General features: G+C 28.7%; 1 protein-coding gene across 2 annotated transcripts; it reads right to left on the reverse strand.

The window, feature by feature from the left end:
* Positions 1-1,253: 1,253 nt before the first annotated feature.
* Positions 1,254-20,170, reverse strand: LOC149883205 (uncharacterized). Of its 2 annotated transcripts, XM_090100887.1 has the most exons (28): positions 19,629-20,170; positions 19,179-19,273; positions 16,918-16,999; positions 16,630-16,699; positions 16,231-16,305; positions 15,951-16,049; positions 14,664-14,807; positions 14,434-14,502; positions 14,224-14,307; positions 14,052-14,111; positions 10,588-10,785; positions 10,140-10,259; positions 9,723-9,998; positions 9,247-9,540; positions 9,073-9,167; positions 8,138-8,240; positions 7,856-8,027; positions 7,522-7,658; positions 7,343-7,426; positions 6,839-6,892; positions 6,528-6,659; positions 6,180-6,320; positions 5,927-5,989; positions 5,669-5,740; positions 5,434-5,580; positions 4,896-5,003; positions 1,818-2,396; positions 1,254-1,664 (listed from the first exon to the last, which is right to left on the reverse strand). In XM_090100887.1, the coding sequence occupies exons 1-28, from the start codon at positions 19,700-19,702 to the stop codon at positions 1,587-1,589; spliced, it is 3,705 nt and encodes a 1,234-aa protein (XP_089957013.1). In that variant the 5' UTR covers positions 19,703-20,170; the 3' UTR covers positions 1,254-1,586. The 2 variants fall into 2 exon arrangements, 1 of the variants encoding a protein (XP_089957013.1); XR_016456559.1 differs by lacking the exons at positions 1,254-1,664; positions 1,818-2,396; positions 4,896-5,003; ... (4 more) ...; positions 6,528-6,659; positions 6,839-6,892 and having other exon boundaries at positions 7,342-7,426; positions 7,522-7,715.
* Positions 20,171-20,230: the final 60 nt, after the last annotated feature.

The raw sequence follows: 20,230 nt of genomic DNA on the forward strand, positions 1-20,230 counted from the left end.
TTTCTTTTGATGTATGTTAATCCTTTAAACTGTAAACCTCCCCTTTAAAGTCTTACAAAGATTCCTCCATTACAAACTATTTAACATGAATCAAAAAAAGTGTACGCGTAAACCAGGCGCGTTAACCCACATGGCTAATGTTTGCGCAGGGGCAACCTGTTCAGTGCCATGTTTAGAGTAAAAATGATTTTTTTTTCTAACTAATCAAAGATACTGTGTAATGTTAGATATTAAAATAATCTTTAGAGTTTAAGATTCAAACGAAACTCACGAAATACAAATTGTATGTATGTATGTATGCATGTATGTATGTATGTATGTATGTATGTATGTATGTATGTATGTATGTATGTATGTATGTATGTATGTATGTATGTATGTATGTATGTATGTATGTAGGTTTATTCAAAATTAATTAAAAGACGCTACACTAAATCTGTGAAAAAGGCTGAAATTCTTTCTCTTCATTCCTTGCACGCCCAAGCGCATAGCCTGTGAACTAACTCAAAAGTGTCGTCCTGTTCGTAGAGCCAACGTGCTCCGGTCTATAAACACGAAAACAAACTAACCTCGATTTTTTTGCTTCTATTAGGTACGGTTCGTTTTCTAAGCATTACAGTATAGGAGAATAATAAAAGATTTTAATAGTATTCGATGAAGGATGTCGTTTTCTGAAGACTGAACTTTACAAATAACAAGGTGTATGATCTTATAGAGAAAAAATTGAATAAGTTCGCTTTTTTAGAACTTTTACTGAAGTATTAGATGCAGAAGGTAATTTATTTTTGTGTGGCTGCTTGTTTTAAAAAGTTTATACTCGGCTCAACGGAAGATTTCTTAGCACCTGCTACTGACACCAATGAGTGTTACCCAACGTCAGACAAAGATCTTTAAAACGTTACTACTGTGTGATTGTTACATTTAGAGTCATTATTACGTTCTTAAACAGGGTCATTGTTTCATTTGAAATTATTTATAAATGTTATGGATAAAAGTCGATGTAATAATGCAAAATTAAACACCGGGAATCCATGACTCAAGCAACTTTGTTTTTAGAACTCCATCAATCCGATAAACTTTTTTTTTTTTTGTATTACTATTTTTAACTAGAATAAAGATTTTAAAGATTCCTGATGTGTAAACAAAAAAAAGGAGATAAACAAGATTTGTTAAGGAATGTTAAGAAAAGCAATTTGGAAATATTTTACAAGATTCAGTAAATTCGTATCCATTTTTTGAATAACTGATTCAACTTTTTGAATAGCTGGTTATATGAAACCAAGGTAAATTTTATTCAAATAATATTTGACACAAACCAACAAAATTTAACAGAGCATTTAAAAAATAATGTTATATATTATAAAAAAAAAGTACAAAGTATAGTTTAGGAAATAACTGTAAACCAGAATTATAAAAATCTTAAGAACACACTTTAAAGTAGTAAATTATTACTGTTAAAAAATGTCAGCTGTCTTTATCAGTAACAGAATTTGTATGCTTTAAAAGATTCTCATTGAAGTAAGATTTTCAATGTTAACACGTAGATAAAAACGAATAATGAACAAAAGTATAACATTTTATTTGTTCTATATCCAATTGGTATCACCATCATCATCTTCAAATAATGGCGGCGGACTACGACTATGTCCTGTTGGTTTGCTATTCTAAAGTAAATATTTATTTCAGAATTAATTTATAATATAACTCCTTATGTTTTACTTTTTAAGTGTCATTTTTATCGTAGAGCACGAACAAGTATTTTGAATGAAATTAAACAGACTTTTATGAAATTATGTAAACTTTTATGAAATTGCTACCTTACTAATAGTCATAAAATCCTTATCATCATCGTCATCATCAAAAAGAGGCTTAGATCTAATTGATGATTTTTGGGATTCATTCTTCTTAGTGACATTTGAACAAGCATCTTGAGCGTTATTTACAAATGACGCTTGTAGAGGACTATCATTAGATTGCTCTTCCTTTTTAAGAACAGTGTTAGAAGATAGCGTTTGAGGAGTCTCAACAACTTTATCTTCACATAAGATATCTTTATTTACAGAAGATAAACCATCACTCGACAAATTAGTCAAACAATTTGTAACGTTGTTCGCTAAATTTGAAGGTGATCTTAACACATTTATATTTTCAGATTGATCAGTTAGCGTAGATTCTCTAGATAGTTCATCTTTTAAAACAGAAGAGCTGTTAACATAACTAATTTGATTTTTATCTCCTTGCAGAACTTCCCCCTCTACTTCTCCTTCCTCCTCCTCTTCTTCTGCCTCTTCCTCCGCCTCTTCCTCCGCCTCCTCCTCCTCCTCTTCTTCTTCTTCAGAACTATCAACTTCTTTATTACTATTTGTAGCATCTTTAGTCATCTGTAAAGTGACTGTCTACAAAAAAAATCTTCAATAATTGTACAACAATAAAACTGATTTTATTTCTTCTAGATAAAGATTAAAATCGGTGCAAACCAATCACACTAATTTTTTGATCATTGATCAAAGTAATGAAATGAAACTAGAACAATTAAGAATATTTTAAACATAAAAACACTATTAAAAAGAGAATTACCTCCTTTATTCAATTAAGTCAAAATAATTTGCAAGTTAATTTCAGGTCTAATTTTTTAAAAAAGCTTAAAAAAATCTAAAAGCTCAGAAACTAAAACCCAGGTAAAATAAGTTTTAAAATTGTCATGTAGAAAATTTAATTTCAATTTCGATGGTATACTTTTTTCGAATTTTAGGTAAAAAATGAAACAAAAAATCTGAAAAAATAAAGTTCAAATCTTTCTTGATAAAACTGATCACCCAACTAGTTCACTAATTTAGATTCTCCATAAGTAGTTAAAAACCATTGTTTATTTTTTGAACTGTTTATTTTGTGGTTTAATTAATTTAATTTCCCGTGTTAGTTTCAGCTTCTGTTTCTTCAAAATTAGTCTGTGAAAATGACTTATAAAACATTCACATTCAAAAAGTCGTGTAATTAAGAAGATATTCAAATATGGCATTCCATTCTCAACACTAATTGGTCACAAGAACAACAATAATAAAAGTTTCAAGGGATCAGTCTCAACAATGGTACTCTCACAGCAAATAGATTCAATAAAGGTGCATGTATTTAAGTTCCTTTGGGAATGGGGTTATGGTTTAGCATGCAATGATTTCATGGACTTCATATGGGGCTAACTTTATTGCACAAATCATTTAGGCATATTTAAAAATGGCAGACTAAGCAAAGACTGGTTTTATACATTTATGAACCAATAGTCAAAAGAAATTTCCACAAGAAAGAAAAAAATGACTAATTAACATCTGCCACAGTCACTTCTTGCACACAAGAAATAATTGCTGGTTATTTTGATATCGCTGTTATCAAACAATATCAACTATCTTCTATAACTTTTAGTTCTTGTATTTGGAATTGCAATGAAACTGGTTTCTGTGGTGATTAAGTGGTGGTATGTCAAAAAGGTGCAAGATGTGTTTTGAAACTCACAGCTAACAAAAAATCAAAAAATTCATCGCACAGTGAACAATTGCTGTAATGCTGATAGACATTACATCACTATTTGTGGTATACAAGAAAACATTAGACCAGAGTGGGCTTTAGGTGGTTCAACTGGCACAAAATATTCAATTTCTAATTCTGGTTCAATGGAGCATGATACATTCATTGAATGGTTGAAGGAAGAGATGTCAAATGCCATGTTAAACAAGTGCAAAAGGTAGTTCTTACTAAGTATTACAAAAACAGGTGGATGAGAGTAGTAAATGTTTTACTTGTTTGCATGCTGTTCACCAGTTTTTAGTATACTGAGATATTTCCACTTAACAAAAACAGCATCAATAAACAGGCATTAGCTCTCAGAAACATTTGATCCGTTAACATCCTCAACCCTTATTGCCAACAACACAACCTTTACTATGATCTTCAGAACCTGTATAGCAGCTTCTGCTTCACCAAGAGAAACCAGTTTCAAGTTTGACAAGTAAAAACCACTACTTAAGAATATGAAAAAAAAAAAAAAAAAAAAGAGGTTAAGAATTTTTCCTAAGAGAAAAGACATAAAAGTCATATGATAAAAAATCTAAGCAATCTTACATCCCAAAAATTTCTGGTCAAAGTACAAAGTACATAAAAAATTACTGGTCAAATTACCATAGAACTCTGTATTATGGATCATCTCAAAAAAAAAGAAGCAAACCAACTCAAATAAGAAGCTAAAAAATATAAAACCAATCATAAACTCTAAATAATATTGAAAAACCCTGCTGAAAGAGAAGAAGCTGAGGATGAAGAACAGCTTACAAGACCTGCAGCCAAAAGAAGTAAAGTTTTTTACATTGTAAAAAGTATATAAAAGAATTTAATTTTACTAATCTAATTTAATTGATGTCATGAATCAAATTGCAATACTTGGTTCTGCAACAAAATATGTTTGCCTAAGATATTTATAATGGGATCTAAATTTTTGTTGTTGTAAAAAACGTAAAACTTAAATCTATTTTTATTTCTGTATCCTCTGTAAAAAATATCTTTTATATTATGTAAAATCTTGAAGTTATTGATCGTATTTCATATTGATTGATTTTAACAGGTTCTCTGTCCAAAGCAATCAGTTTTTTGGTTTTCATACTTTTAAATACAATTTTTTTTTTTCACTTTTTTAAATATTAAAGTTTTTTTGTTTTTTTTAATTGTCTATTTTAAAGTAAAAAGAATTTAAAAAATTGCAAAAAATATAAGTTATTTGGTTTAAATTGTTTGGTGATTGGTTTGCACTGACTTTAAAATGCTTCAACTAAAATATTCTTTTACAATTTGTTTGAATATGTATCACCAGCTATAGCCTTTTTTAGACCAACATACAAAGGTTTACCAACCTTTATTTTTTCTAATACAACTCCTACAACAATTTCTCCACTGTACATCTGATCAGGAACGAAATTGCCCTTAATTTGAAAGTAAACACTATTCATGATCTTCTTTACCTGAAATGAAGTACACTAGTAAAAAGTAAATATCACTAATGCAAACAAAAATAAAAGAAAATAAAAAATAATATACAAACTGATTTGATGTACAGTAGGTATGCTTAAAACTATTTACATTTTGAACCTCTTTATTTTACCTTAAATAAAGAGAATTAGTTTGATTAGCCTAATTGTATTTATAAAAATCAAGACAAATTAAGGCATGATCAAGACACTATTATGATCTAAAAGACTCATTAGACCTTCACACAAAACTTTAATAATGCGCTGCAGAAGTTTTAGTATTGAGAGCAACATTCAAGATTAAGAATTCTCTTGAAAAAGCTATTTTTATTTCCACCATAAAACTCTATGGGAACCGCAGAGGATTTGTCTTTGGCAAATATAAGAACTGAAATTGCATTGCTATGATTAGAAATTAACCTACCTGTTCAATCAATGCTGTTTTATTAAAATCAGGAGTTTGTATGCTAGCTTTTCCCTCAGAAAAACCTCTTTCATATGATGATGCGGAAATTGTTTTTAAAGCACTCCTACCAGCTGCCACACCTCTCTCATATGATTCAATAAGTTCCTAACGAAAAAAGAGATTCTAAATAACACAAGGAACAACTAATAACTTTTCTGAAATTGAGTTAACAAATCTGAAGACTGCACATTACCGACTGTGTTTTATCAATAACTCCATTCTTTTCTTTTACAACATTTGTTAAGCGCTCACATAACTTTTCCATCTAAAAAGACTTCTTTTAAAAAACAAGAAAATTTTTTTTGTCCAATTTTATACCTTTACTTCTTGCTTTTGGATGCCTTGAAAAACCACAATTAATGTTGAAAAAAAAAAAATTTTAGAAACAATTTATTGATTTAAATAGATAAATAATAAGATTAGACATTAAGAAACCCATACGCTTTTGTACCTCTGCTATCTTGGTATTTAAAGAATCACGCTCCAATTCTAAACCACTTTTTTCTTGAGTGATCTACATTAAATTTAATCAAATAAAAAGATATTTGTTTCTTTAATTGGTGCAGCATTTAAACTAAAAAAAAATTCTTATTGATTTTTAATATGGAAAAAAAGTAGTGAAAATATTTTTTAGAAAGTTAGTATAAAAAACAAATTCAACAGTAAACAAAAATAAAAAAAGATATTTTCATAAAAATGAATACAGAAGCTTTCTTTTCTTGCATCTGGTAAAGAAGATCAGCATTTTTTACTTCTAACTGTTCTGCATGCAATCTATGCTTAGTTATAATTGCTTCAAATGAATGCTGGGATTCAAGCATTTCTTTTGCTTGCTGTTCTTTCAACTGCATTTAATAGTAAAAGAAAAATATATAACAGTAGAAATAAATATAGACAACAATCATGCATAATCTTGCCAACTAAATAGGGAACCATAGATAAATAGGGAATCATAGATAAATAGGGAACCATATATAAATAAAGAATTATAGTTAAATATATTCAGTTTAAATAAAAAAAAAATTCATTTTAAATAAAAGTCACAAACTAACATTTGCTAAAGCATCTTCTTTTTCAACATGAAGTTTGGCTAAATCATTATTGTGTTTCTGATTTAACGCATCAATCTTCTCAGCCATTTCATTTTCATATCTTAATTTCAATTCTTTTTCAAGGGTTGCCAGCTAAAAATAAACAAGTTTTTAAAAAATGCATTAAACTCAACCCCCACCCTCTCCATCCCTCTATTAAACATCAATTAGCAATAATCACTTTTTTCAATAAAAAAATTCATTCTGCATTTTCATTCATTCATTCACTCCAAAGCTAACTTTTTTTTTTTTCCTAACATTTTTTGATTTACCTTATCAATATTAGAGCTTTTTCGAAAGTTCAGCTTTAAGGTCTGTATTTCTTCCTAAAACAAAAATGTTTTAAAACTATTGAGCAACACATTTCCTGTGTAAAAAAGCAAGGAACTTAGGAAAATTAGTTTAATTTCTTGGTTTTATACTTGTCTGGTACAACCTTGAAAAATGTACTAGATGAAAAGTTTACATTTTAATAAGAGATTTAATTTCAACTTTTCAATATGCATTAAAACATAATAGATCTGATCAATCGAACGTGAAAAAGTTAATAAAAGCACATTTAGTGTGAAACAAAAACTAAAACTTTATTTTTAAAAATAATGTAGGAAAAAGAGTGGTAATATTTTATATGAAACCACGAACAATAAATAGTTAATAGGAATAAGATTTAGTATCAATTCATCAAGAATTTAAAAAAAAAAAAAAAAAAAACTTTACACAACTGAATAGAGCCAGAGTGATGAGATATTTATATAATAAAACAGAAAGAAAAAAACCTCATGTTGAGTTTTTAATATCTCCAGTTCTTCTTCCCATCTCCTTTGTTCTTCTTTTATTTTTTTCTTTAGATCAACTAAAGTCTAGAAATTAAATTCCTTGAATAAATAATCCAACAGTATAAAAACTTGTTAAAGTATTTTAAAAAAGCGATAAACATTGAAAAGGAATTTTTTACTTTGCCTATGTTATTCTTTTCTTGTAAGGTCTCTGCATGTTCTTCTTCTAACTGAACAAACTTGCTTTGCAACTGTTTTTGCTCCCTCTTTTCAGCAATCAGCTTCTTGTTTAGTTCATCAATTAAAACTTCTTGTTCTAAGAAATTGCGAGGCTTTTTAAAAACATGCAGTTGAGTATGATTTACCTACAGTTCTCCACATTTAAAAATGAGGCAAATAATTATAATTACTAGTTACAAAATAAAAATTAAAAAAAAAAAAGAAAAAAAAAAAAAGCTTGACGGTTTAGTTTTTATTAAGTTTTACTCTTTTAAAAAAAGTCTGTAAACTCACCACCAGATGAACTAGCTGCTTTATCTTGAGATTCCTTAAAAACTTTTAATTGTCGTTTTAAAGACTGCAACTCTGCATTCATTTCAGCTTCTTGTTGTTCACCAAAATCTTGTTTAGACTTTAATTGAAAAAATTGTTTCTTTATTGTACTCAGCTCTGCTTCTAGTTTAGCCTGGAAAACATGTACACAATATTTATAAAACTTTTACAATAGGCCAAGACCATGATCATTACAACACATCAACAGTACAACACATCAACATTACAGCACATCAACATTACATTTTGTTCTTCTAGAGCAACTACTTTTGCATTAGCTTGTGCACTTGTGCTATATAATGAATCAGATTGATTGGCTATTAAGGTATTGCTGCGTTCAAGGAATCTAAAAAAAAAAAATTTAATGCTCTATAGAATAATTCACAAAAATCAGAATACTCACTTCCAGAAGTTACACTGCTTAGTGTTGTTATTTGGTTGATTTAATCTTAATCATCAATCATACTCTCATTTTATAGAGTATGATTGATGATTAAGTATGATTGATGATTTTATAGCTCAAAACCACAGTCAAAATGTCTTTTTCAATGAAAAAAGCAAACTGGATAAGCTTCAGTATATTTTATATATTATAAAAACTTGCAAACAGTTACAACATAACAATTACAAAATATAATATATCAGCATAATTATTAAATTATATACAGTTAACAGTGAATTAAACTTTAAGAAACACAAAACTATTTTTATCAATGCAATTTATTATTCTATTTGTTTTAATATTGTTTTTTTTTTTAGTATATTTTTAAAATGAATTTAGCAAACCCATGCTAAATTTCAGTGTAATTGAATTATAGAGGTTTTGACCATCATTGCACTATTAGTCACAACTAGGTAATGAAAGATTCACACTTTCTAAAATATCATCTTGAGAACTCTATGAAGAAGAACAATTCAAAAAAACAGTACATACAATGCAGCTCTCAATAATTTATTTGCACTCTTTTGTTCTCTATAAGTTTATACTCTAATAATAGGTGTTAAATGACAAAAACTCTTTGCACTGTAGTGAAACTAAGTACCCATTTTGGAACAATACAAACTTGCTTTGCAAATACTGCTTCCATGGAGGAAAGGATATTGCTTAAAAGAGTTTGCTGTAGTAAAAGAATTTAACAGAATTTGCATTACAGAATAAAATAAGAGATAAAACTCACTGTTGATTTTTGGTCAAGAGATCACTCATCCTTTCATTAAGTAACTCTATCTTTTTATTTTTTTCATCGCAATCAGAATGTAGTTTCTCATTTTCCTGAAAACATTTTTTTGATTTGTTACACCTCTAAACTCAACTTAAAAACTTTAATGGCTTTAAAGTTTTTGCAATATACCTTGATTATACGTGTAATATTTTGCATTAGAACGTTGGCTTCCATCTCTGGAGCTTGAGCAACAGGTTGATATGTTTGCATATACTTCCCACCATTGTCCGAGCTAAAAATTTTCTGAGAAATTGAGTCTAACTTATCCATAATTCGAATAAGATCATTTTTGATCTCAGAGTGTTTTAATCTTCCATCAGTCATTATTAAATTCATTTCAGTAGAAGATAGTGAAGAGATTGTAGGAGGAACTGTTTGAAATTGGGGCACTCCAAACATGGCAGCCTGAGCAGCTTGAGGAGACTGAAAAAAATTGCAAGGGTATTAATAATAAATTTTCAAAAAAACTTTAACAAGGAGAAAATCTGTATCAAAACTAAACATCTGTAAAGTTTAAAAGAATTGAAATAATCTAGGCATCAATCTATCCACAATTAAATTCTGTCAAACAAGATAAATAAACACAAACTTAGTATTATTTTTACCTGGTATAAAGTTAACTGTTGTGGGTGAGAAATTTGCTGTTGAATGTATTGTGGTTGTGGCTGATATTGTGGTTGTATATAATCACTGTTAGGAGCTCGAATGTATTCTGCATTAGGTGCTTGATAAACTGGTTTATCAATTGAGTCATATGAAGCTGCTTGATTTGTTGGTTCTGGTTTTGGTCTTAAAACAGGTTTTGGGATATCAGGTTTCGGGAAATCAGGTTTTGCAGCAGGTATGTTTTCCGAAGGAGATGAATTAATTTCCATAGCAACCTTAAATGTATTTTCTTTATTAAAGGCTTTGATCTTTTTTAGTTTTTTTAAAATAAAGAAAAAAAGAAATTGAACCAAAGTTTGAACTTAAACAATATTGTTTGTTTAAGATCAAATTTTGGTTTTTAGAGACTTTTTTACATCTTTTACTTCCTCTTTTGTCTCAGCTGTATTTTTATGATTGTTGATAACTGTAGGCATCATGGAATGGCCCATTTTTGACATTCTCTCCAGAAGCTTTGATTTTGTCGATCCTGAATTCTATAAATATATTCTTGTTGAAATGTAAAAAAATATTTAAAAATAATTTAAAGAGTTTATTATAACTATTGAAATAAATGAATGATGATTGTATATAATAAATGCTTTAATTTATATTGTGAAGAGAAATTAGAGAAAATAGCTAAATTTTAGAAATATCATGCTCAAATGCTCTCATGCAAAATACCTATCATTAACCTACTTGCAACTTCCTCATCAAAAGTGCCTCTAACTTGTTCTCTTTACCTCCTCACACTATTCACTTAACTCCAAACAAAAATATATTGTAAAAGAACTTTTTAGGACATTTAAATGAAGTTATCTCTACCTCTTCTTTTAGTTTGCTAATGTGATCATTGATTGATTTTGCTCTATCTCTTAAACTGTCAGTCTCAGATGGTGAATCTTCTTCATTATTGCCATGCACAACACTTACAGTAATATTTACAGGCTCTGATTTTTTTTCACTAACATTCATTGATGAATCCAATGATCCCACTTCTGCTTGAGTGTTTACAAATTTCACCTAATTAAAAAACTCAAAACTGTTTTATGTATTTGCTTTTATAGGTGTGTGTGTGTGTGTGTGTGTGTGTGTGTGTGTGTGTGTGTGTGTGTGTGTATGTGTGTATGTGTGTGTGTGTGTGTGTGTGTGTGTGTGTGTGTGTGTGTGTGTGTGTATACACACACATACATACATATGTGTATGTATATATATGTATATTATATTTTTATGTATATGTATATGTATATGTATATGTATGTATGTATGTATGTATGTATGTATGTATGTATGTATGTATGTATGTATGTATGTATGTATGTATGTATGTATGTATGTATGTATGTATGTATGTATGTATGTATGTATGTATGTATGTATGTATGTATGTATGTATGTATGTATGTATGTATGTATGTATGTTTATTTATATACTACTTCCGCATAAAAAGATTCATGGTTTTTAGAGATGTGAAGAAGGAGCCTGTAAATGCATTTTAGGATTGGTCAAAATACCTTGGGTTAAAATTGGATTTCAAGTAATGCCTGATAAAAATATTCTTAACAGCCTAATGAAGATGGACAAGAAGAAATCAGATTCGAGTAGAAACAAATATAGGGAAACAGCTAAAAACAAGGGGATTTTAATCCATTTTTAAAAAAGCTAGTTTGAAAAAGCTTCACTTTGAAAAAGCTGATTGATTGCTCAGATTTGAATAACCAAATTAGGAAGGACAAGAAAAGATAAGCATGAGAATTTAAGTTTTCTAGAAGACCAGGAAGGACTGAGACACCTTAATTTGGAATAAGACAGAAATTTCTGCAAGAAGGTGGGTTTATTTTACTATTGTATTAAAATATAATATGTGTAATACACATACAAATTACGTACAAATACACTTTGTATATATTAAAGGACTTTTAAGTTTCTAAAGGTGAGAAATTAATGCTGCATCAGTTCTGCTGCCATTAATGCTGATCCTAATTCAGATTTTGAATCTAGAGGATTAGCATTATAGAAGATTAGATAATTGTAAACTTACTGAACAAGTTCCAAAGAAGATTTTTGATGGAAATTCACCTGTCATAGCTACAGTGAGTGTTATTTTCTCTAATGTCTTACAAAAAGTGACAGGTACAACTCTTCAAGATTGTGGTTGAGTTGATATCACTAAATACAAAGCCAGCACTTCAACTGCTTTAAGAAAGATAAAAAAAACTGTTGAGGAAAATGCAGAATGCCATTCTTAAGCACAGCTTTTACAAAATTTTGAAAGCTTAATATGTAACAGTGGTAAAAGTAAGTAAAAAGTAAGTAAAAGGATTCACTAAAAGATTGTTTGCTAAATCATGTATAAAGAAGGCTATAAAAGAATTCCCTTTTTGATGGCAAGACTTTATTCAAAAATGAATCAGGGAAAAAGACTGAAAGATGAAAGGTTAGATGTGTTTGTGAACATTGAGGGAGAGTCACAGCTTCTTGAAGTACCTGGCTTGCAATCTTCTTCAGTTGAAGATCTGTATCTAAGAATCATGAAAATACTAGAAACATATGACCTCATTTCAAAATTATGTGGACTATGATTTAATACAACTTTGAACAACACTGGTTCTTACAAAGGATTACCTATTAATATTTCAAGAGAGGTAGATAAATACCTAGCTTGTAGACATCATATTACTAAGCTAAGAATGGTTCACTTCTGTGAAGCAGTGACCAAAGAGAAAAGCATAAGATCTAATTATTCAAAAAGCTCAAACAAATTTTTGAAGACCTGAATATGAATGTTACAAGGTAAACCTGGAATCTTTTGATTGGAAGACCATGAATGAAACAATATAGAAAAATGCTGCAAGAAAATCTTTGGATTACTGTCTGGCCTAAGTTATTAAAAAAACTCAATGTGAGGAGTGACCGACTAGAGTTGGCTAAACTAATCATGCAGTTTTTATTTCCTTCTACCATTTCCAAATTAAGAAAAACTGGAGCTGTTCATCATGCTAGGTTTTTAGGCAAGAATCTATACTACCTGAAACTTTTGCCCAAGTAATTCAAGTTTGTGCAGGAAAACGGTAAGCTCTGAGCAGATTTAAAACTGATCAGTAAATTTGTAGTATGTTTTTACACAAGGTGGTATCTTTAAGCACATGAAGTCATTGGATTCCTGCTTCAGATGAAAGAGTATAGGAAACTTTGTCAAACTTAAGTCAACCATATAACAGCATCTCTGTACACGTACTCATGGTATCTAGATTCCACATTTGTTCTGTTGACTCTTGGATAAAAGTGTTTCCTTAGAGAAAAAAGCAGCCATTGGTGGTGGTTTGCTTCCTTTCAGATGCCATTTTTTCAAACAAAGAAAAAAAGATTTTTTCAAACAAAGAGAGAAGCAGAACTGACTACTAACTTTAGACAAAGTAAAGTCAACTTTTAAAATTGCAGGTGAGAAAAGAAGTAAGACTACAAAGAAAAAACAGTCAGAAAACCTGGTGTTATTTAGCAAACTACTAGGTGTATAACTTTGCTTCCGTCATTTTTCAATAGATGGCATTAGAAATGTGGTGAATAGAACTGCTGGATCTAAAGTGTAATTGGCAACTTTATATATCTGTTGAAAGTACCACTTTCAAACATAAGTAACTTTGTACACGCTTCATATATTTTTTAATCGCTTTAAAATGTCATTTTACAAGCCAAATTATAGTCATTTGCAGAAAGTTTTACTTAGCAGAAATGACTAGAACTTGACTCAGCATATGACTCAGCTAGACATTTCCAAGCACTTCAAAGCCCTGGAAATGGTTCAGAAGCAAGGAAATTGGGTGTCATAAGAGTTAAAGCTGAGCAACAAAGGCAGCAGTGGAAGTGATTTCTGCACTGTGTTGTAACTGGGGACAAACAATGGGTTCGCTAGAATGATTTCAAATGCAGAAAATCATGGCATTTGCCAGACCATGCCTCCACATTGACAACCAGACCCAATATTCATGACCTCAAGGTTATGCTCTGTATTTTTGGGACTATATTGCAACAAAATTACTTTGGCAACTTTTACAAACTCGTCAATTATCTATTTTAAAGTTACTTTTCATTCATAATTTACAATTAAAGCAAGTGATTTTTAGAAGTTGTCAATTATCTATTTAAACTTTTGTACTACAAAAAAGAATGGTGTCTATAAGAAAATATTTAAATGAAACTCAACAAAAATTTTAAAATAAAAATACAAATAATAAATGAGCAAGAAAAAAAATTTTAAATAAAATATCTTCATTTAAAAAAAACTTACTCTAGTAACTTCAATTTGAAATATAAGTGTAGAATTTTGGGGAATATTATCTCCAACTGCCTGTAAATGAAAATAACTGCATAATTACAAGTTTTTTCAGCAACTTAGTGTTTAAAAAAAAACATTAAGAACCTTAAATTACTTATTCAAGAAGCAAAACAAAGAAATGTACCTTTTGGCCATAACCAAGATCTGGGGGGATAACTAATAGTCTTTTAGAAAGTTTCTTCATTCCAATCACACCTTGATCCCAACCCTTAAAATAAAAACAGAGGCAAAAAAAATAATCATTTCAAAATGGTTAGATTAGATTCATTCTAAAAATACAAAACCAAAGATATATTTAAAATTTAAAAACAACAAAAAAAAGTGTATTACAAACCTTAATAACTTTTCCTTTTCCAACTTTAAATGTCAAAAACTTCGCTGAATCTTTGTTACTATCAAACACCTGATTTTAACAAAAGTATTTTTTTATTTTCTTGAACTTTACAAAGTCAAAACCAAAAAAAACCAACCAAAAACTATGCTATTTAATATAACTTAATGCTTAGGTAATAAAAACATACACTTAAGATTTAAAATGACAATTCAGAAATTTACAGAACAAACCTTTCCAAAACTATTTCCTGCATGGAGCCAACCTGTATATGCAATTTCAACAGAATCACCTTTTTTGATCTCCTGATCATCCACAAAATTTAAATCTTGAGTGATAAGTTTATTTCCAGATGCATTGTAATGTGCTAATCCCACCTTAAAAAGAGTAAAAACTTTTTATGTTTGAACTGACTGTGATTCAGAAAGCTGAAAAGCACACAAAACCAAAATTTAGTCAATAAATTAAAAAAATGTTTAAATAAATGAAGTACAATAGTGGTCAAAAAAAAATGTGATCACGTATTTTCTCATTAATTTTTGCTTTGTACCTAGAAAAACTAGGTTCATAGAAAATTATTGTAATCATTAAGTAACATCAAAAAATAGTAACATTAACAAATAGTGAAAAATGTTCAATGGTCACTTGGCTATTTAATAAAAAAATAAAACTTTGCACTTAATTTTTTTAACTGTATGTTGCCCTCTTTCATATTAGATATAGCAAAATCCTTTATTTAATGACTAGAATCAACAATATTTCTATTGCATCATGGCTTAATTACAATACAAATATTGATGACTTTATTAAATCATTTCTAGTAATACTAAAAAGTCTTAATAGACATTTGTCCATTTAGATTAAGTAATCAAAAGTTATAAATCAAAGAGCCTTTTTTTCCCCAGTGCAACTTTGAGATGATCTTTACACCAGTTTAGCTTATTTTTGAATAAAAAGTTTTAAAGCAAAATATGCTAAAACCTTTTATTTTGATTTCTTTTTTTTCATGGTCAAAATAAAACAAATGCAGTTTGAAGGAAAAAAATACTTAAGAAAAGATTTAAAGCGCAATTTCACAAAACATGGGGAACAGTAAAAAAAAATAAAAATCTATTTTTAAGAACAGTTTTGTTTTGAACATGTTGCATAACTAATTAAAATTTGTCAATAAATGGTGACAGCATAGAAGTTTGTAAGTATTAATCTGGCAATATTATGTAAGTTTTAACTATGCTTATTTTTATGGTTATATTTACATATCATTTTTGCTATTATTACCTGAAAAATGTAATTTAGCTACAATATCTTGTGTTTTTTTTTTACTATAATGTGAGTCAGAACACTTTAATTTCCAATTAAAAGATATGCATTTCCTATGAAAAAAATGTGTCACATGACAAATTGAGCTGCATAGAATTGTCCTGAAGCATTTTTCATAGCTAACAACTTCAACAATTAAACTCACTTTAAAAGATAACAAAAAAAAAAAAAAATTATTACAAAGAGAAACAAAAATATACCCATTTAGCAAACTCTAACAGTTGCAAATCTGTTTCAAAACATATGGACCAATTTTGTGATTGGTCATCATAAAAGGTAGCATAGTTTCCCTTTTGTAACTGAATAAAGTAACAAAGGCATCATATTTATATATATATATATATATATATATATATATATATATATATATATATATATATATATATATAAATCAAATTCTAAGAATACTGTTATTTTTTAAATATTATGTAAAAATCTTATGTTAAATACTATTTTTAAAAGTTGGAGAAAGATACTTGCATTAAAAACAAATCCTGCATGTATAGTTGCATTAGCAACAGGTTTCTTCTGTGTTATGTACAGCAAAATCTTATACTAGAGAAAAAGTAAAGCTAATTAGTAATATAAAACATATATCAATTACAACTCTTTTGTGTAAAAATCAATAACTTTAGTTGAACTAAGCAAATCCCTTTATACTAATATACAATATATATTAAAAATGATTTATAAATACATATTTAGAAAAAAACATTAAAACATTCGCACTATTGATAAATGGTGCCAAATAGCACTTGGTTTTCACTCAGTTGATCAATCAGTTGTTTAACCAAGCTATTCTGCTGTACCAAACTTTATGGTAAAATTAGAAGCATAATTAAATGAATAAATCATTAAAGTAGGTAAATTAAAAAATACATCTTTTGATGAAAAACTTCCCAGTACTGCAGCACCAACTTTCCCTTGTTTAACATACTCTCCATTTAAGCTTAAAAAAAATCATAAAAATGTACATTTTTTTTTATATACTAAAACTTTTAAATGAGTCTCTTAAAGAAATATAAACAAAAATTAATATAATAATTAATGACAATAATCAAAGTAAAACTTTATACCTCAAAATGTTAAATGGGAAAGATATTTGAAAGCATTTACTTCAAAAACTTAAAAGCTTTGAAAAAAAAAACAAGCAACATAAATACTTACAGCCTAAAAGCATGAACAGCACATGCAAATAGTAAAGATGGAGAATCAGGTTTCTGTTCATTTGAATCACTTGGTGTTTCTTCTAATAATTAACAATAATTAAAGAAGTCAGTTTAGTTAAACAACTTTAAAACAGCTTTTTAACATATAATGTTTTAGGATGCATACAAAAGGATATCCATATATTGGACTGTATTATTTCAAGGTAATTGTTTTAACTATTATTATTACTATTATTTTTATTTTTTCAGATCTTTGATGGAGGACTATAATCTAACACAAGAAATGAAGAAACACACTGTTATTGCTGATATATATGCAAAACATACAGATTTATAAAATTTCTGATTTGCTCAATTGCAGCTGATCATTTGTACATAAGATTTACCATCAAATTGGAAGCATCAGATGGCAATACACACCCTATTGTAAAGCGCAAAAAGCATGAGAAATATTTGAACTACACAAACTATTCAACAAATATGGGAAATTATTGAGAAAAATCCTTCAAAGTAAATAAAACCCCTCACAAGAGACCTTAAAGTCTCTGAAGGCCTAGTTCATTAAGTCATTCATGAAGACCTATGCTACAAATCCTATTTATATCCAGACGACAATTTATGTCATAAACTCAGGAGCAGAGAGCTATCATAGGAAAAATTCTTTTGAACAACTTTAAGCACCCAGAAGCTTGTAACATGCTATGGTTTTTTCTGATTTTTTTTTCAAATTTCAATTAAGACCAAAAAACAATTTGAGAAATGGCAAACAGCTATGTTCAGAACCTACAGAGGTTCCTTATCTTATCCATACAAAACTTCCAACTACTGGTATGGTTTTAGGAGCTGTGAGTAAAAAGGTCATAAAATGCTACCTCATCCCTTTTCCCAGGAGCTTTGAGTAAATGCTAATGCCTACATCAAGGCTTTAGAAAGTGTTGCAAAATCCTGGATTAATAGTGTGTGTGAGAAGAGACTATACATATTCTGACACAAGATGGATGGCTGAGAGTTTCCATATCCACATCACCTTGAATATTTGGCCACCTTGCTCTCCAGATCTTAACACTCTGGAGTATTATGTTTGGGATATGGTTGAATTTGAGACTAATAAACATCCTCATAACACCATTTCTTCACTGTTAGAACTACTACCATGGCCAACATGAATAGGGAGCATTTGATTTGGACATGCAGTTGTTTCCTACTCCAGATTCAGGAGATGACACTTATGAAGATTTTATAAAATAACTTTATAGTCAAATAATCACTTAAGATAATACAAAAATCTTATGCAATTATAATAAAACTTGTAGAAAAATATATATCAAATTAGTTTAAATTTTTAATTTATCCTCAAATACCCTATGCATTCTGTAAAACTTTAAAGGATAATTTATTCTAAGCATTTTAAGAAACTTGGGTTTCATGCAGGTGTTTATTTAAGAAAAAGACATTAAAAAAAGATAGAAAGTGATCATTGAATATGCCAATAAGATCAACTGATGTTAATAAAAAGCAAGGAAATTATTAAGAGCCATCAAAACACAATTTATAAACATTGAGGAGACTGATAATTTGAACTCTTATGACTTATCATATAGTAATGAACAGTGCTATTATTAGCACAAAAAAACTGGAAAGTAAAATCTTAAATGTTTGATGGTATTTTGCTATTATTACCTGAAAAATGTAATTTAGCTACAATATCTTGTGTTTTTTTTTACTATAATGTGAGTCAGAACACTTTAATATCCAACTAAAAGATATGCATTTCCTATGAAAAAAATGTGTCACATGACAAATTGAGCTGCATAGAATTGTCCTGAAGCATTTTTCATAGCTAACAACTTCAACAATTAAACTCACTTTAAAAGATAAAACATTTACTTCAACATATCTTAATTGTTGTATTAGGTAAAAATCATCCCTCTGCCTTAAAGAAAAGCACTTAGAAAATAAAATAAATCCTCCGAAATATTTTAAAGTTATTTTATAAAATATCAATAAGCGCCAGTAATTTCTTCAATCTGGGATAGGAAACAACGGCATTCTTAAGCTAATAGTATAAATTATCCTTGTTTCTCTCGCTTTTGAAGCTAATTCTGACTAGTTTCATTACTTTTTTAAGTAAAGAGGAAAATAATGATATAGCTCTTTATTTAAATGGAAATTGCTGAAACCTTTGTAAATAAGATTTTTTTACTTAAATAGGTCTGAGCAAATCTGTCAGCAAAAAAAACTTCAAAAATCACTGTATACCTGCTTTAGTTTTTGGTTGCTTAGGAGCACTATACTTCAAGCTCTCGTTTCCAACTGTACTTTTTTCTGTTCCAAATAATGATGATAAACTTGAGCTGTATGTAAAATGTTGTTAAGTTCAGCATATACTTACATATTAAACTTTAAAAGCAATTCAGCAGAAGAGATTTTTATATTAAACATTAAATTTTGAAAGAAACTGGGTACTTTACATGGGTTTATGGGAGAAAATATTGGACTTATTTTGACACAAAGTAAAGATTTTAATGACATAGATTGTTTCAAAGATAACAAACATCTATCTTTAAAGCTTAAAATATACTTTTAATTTATAACAAAATTGTATAGCTATAACATTATGAGGGCAATGTTCATAATTTCTCAAAATGTTGTTTTATTTATCCTAGTAATTTAAATATTGTTGACATAAGAAACATTATAAGTTCTTACCTTCCTGTTTTAAAACTTCCAATACCTGAGGTGAAACTACCTCCATCATCATCATCAGAAGCAGCAAAAAACATTTTTGTTAAAAAGAAATCTAATTGCACAGCATAAGATTATGTATCTTTTTTCTTGTTTTATGACTAATAATACAAAAATGAAACTAATTTAACATTGAAACTATTAACATTTGTTTGGTTTTTAAAAACATGAAAAGTATAAGGTTTTATAAACCTGTCTAAATTACTAATCAAAACTAATTTGCAAAGTTTAGCTAACTCCCAAAAAGAAAACTTTGTTTAAAATTGCGAAAACTTACTTATACCTATTTACTTATAATAAGATGGACTTTTAATAAGGTTGTGTCAATAAAACAAGGATTATTAATTAATTAACAAATTGCTAAGCATCCAGCTAGCTATATTTTTAATGGAAAAGCTTTTTTATTCTCAAAAAGTCAAGTCGCCATTTGAAAATTTTTATGTGGTTAATTTTAGTTTTAATCAAAATTCTTCAATAGCTAGCTAGAGATTACAGTTGCAAGTAATGTTTGTTTTGTAAAATGAAAATGATACAAGATAACTCAAAATTGGTCATATGTTATAACA

Source organism: Hydra viridissima, unplaced genomic scaffold, assembly GCF_058129835.1.
Source record: "Hydra viridissima isolate aposymbiotic clone 2 unplaced genomic scaffold, HvirCarnegie_v1 scaffold_10, whole genome shotgun sequence".
Classification (NCBI taxonomy): domain Eukaryota; kingdom Metazoa; phylum Cnidaria; class Hydrozoa; order Anthoathecata; family Hydridae; genus Hydra; species Hydra viridissima.

Coding starts and splice junctions, on each gene's coding strand:
- LOC149883205 (XM_090100887.1), bottom strand. CDS start 19,702: ATGTTTTTTGCTGCTTCTGATGATGATGATGGAGGTAGTTTCACCTCA. Junction 16,050..16,230: donor ATGCAGGATTTGTTTTTAAT/GCAAGTATCTTT, acceptor TACTTTATTCAG/TTACAAAAGGGAAACTATGC. Junction 10,786..14,051: donor TTCAAATTGAAGTTACTAGA/GTAAGTTTTTTT, acceptor TTTTTTAATTAG/GTGAAATTTGTAAACACTCA.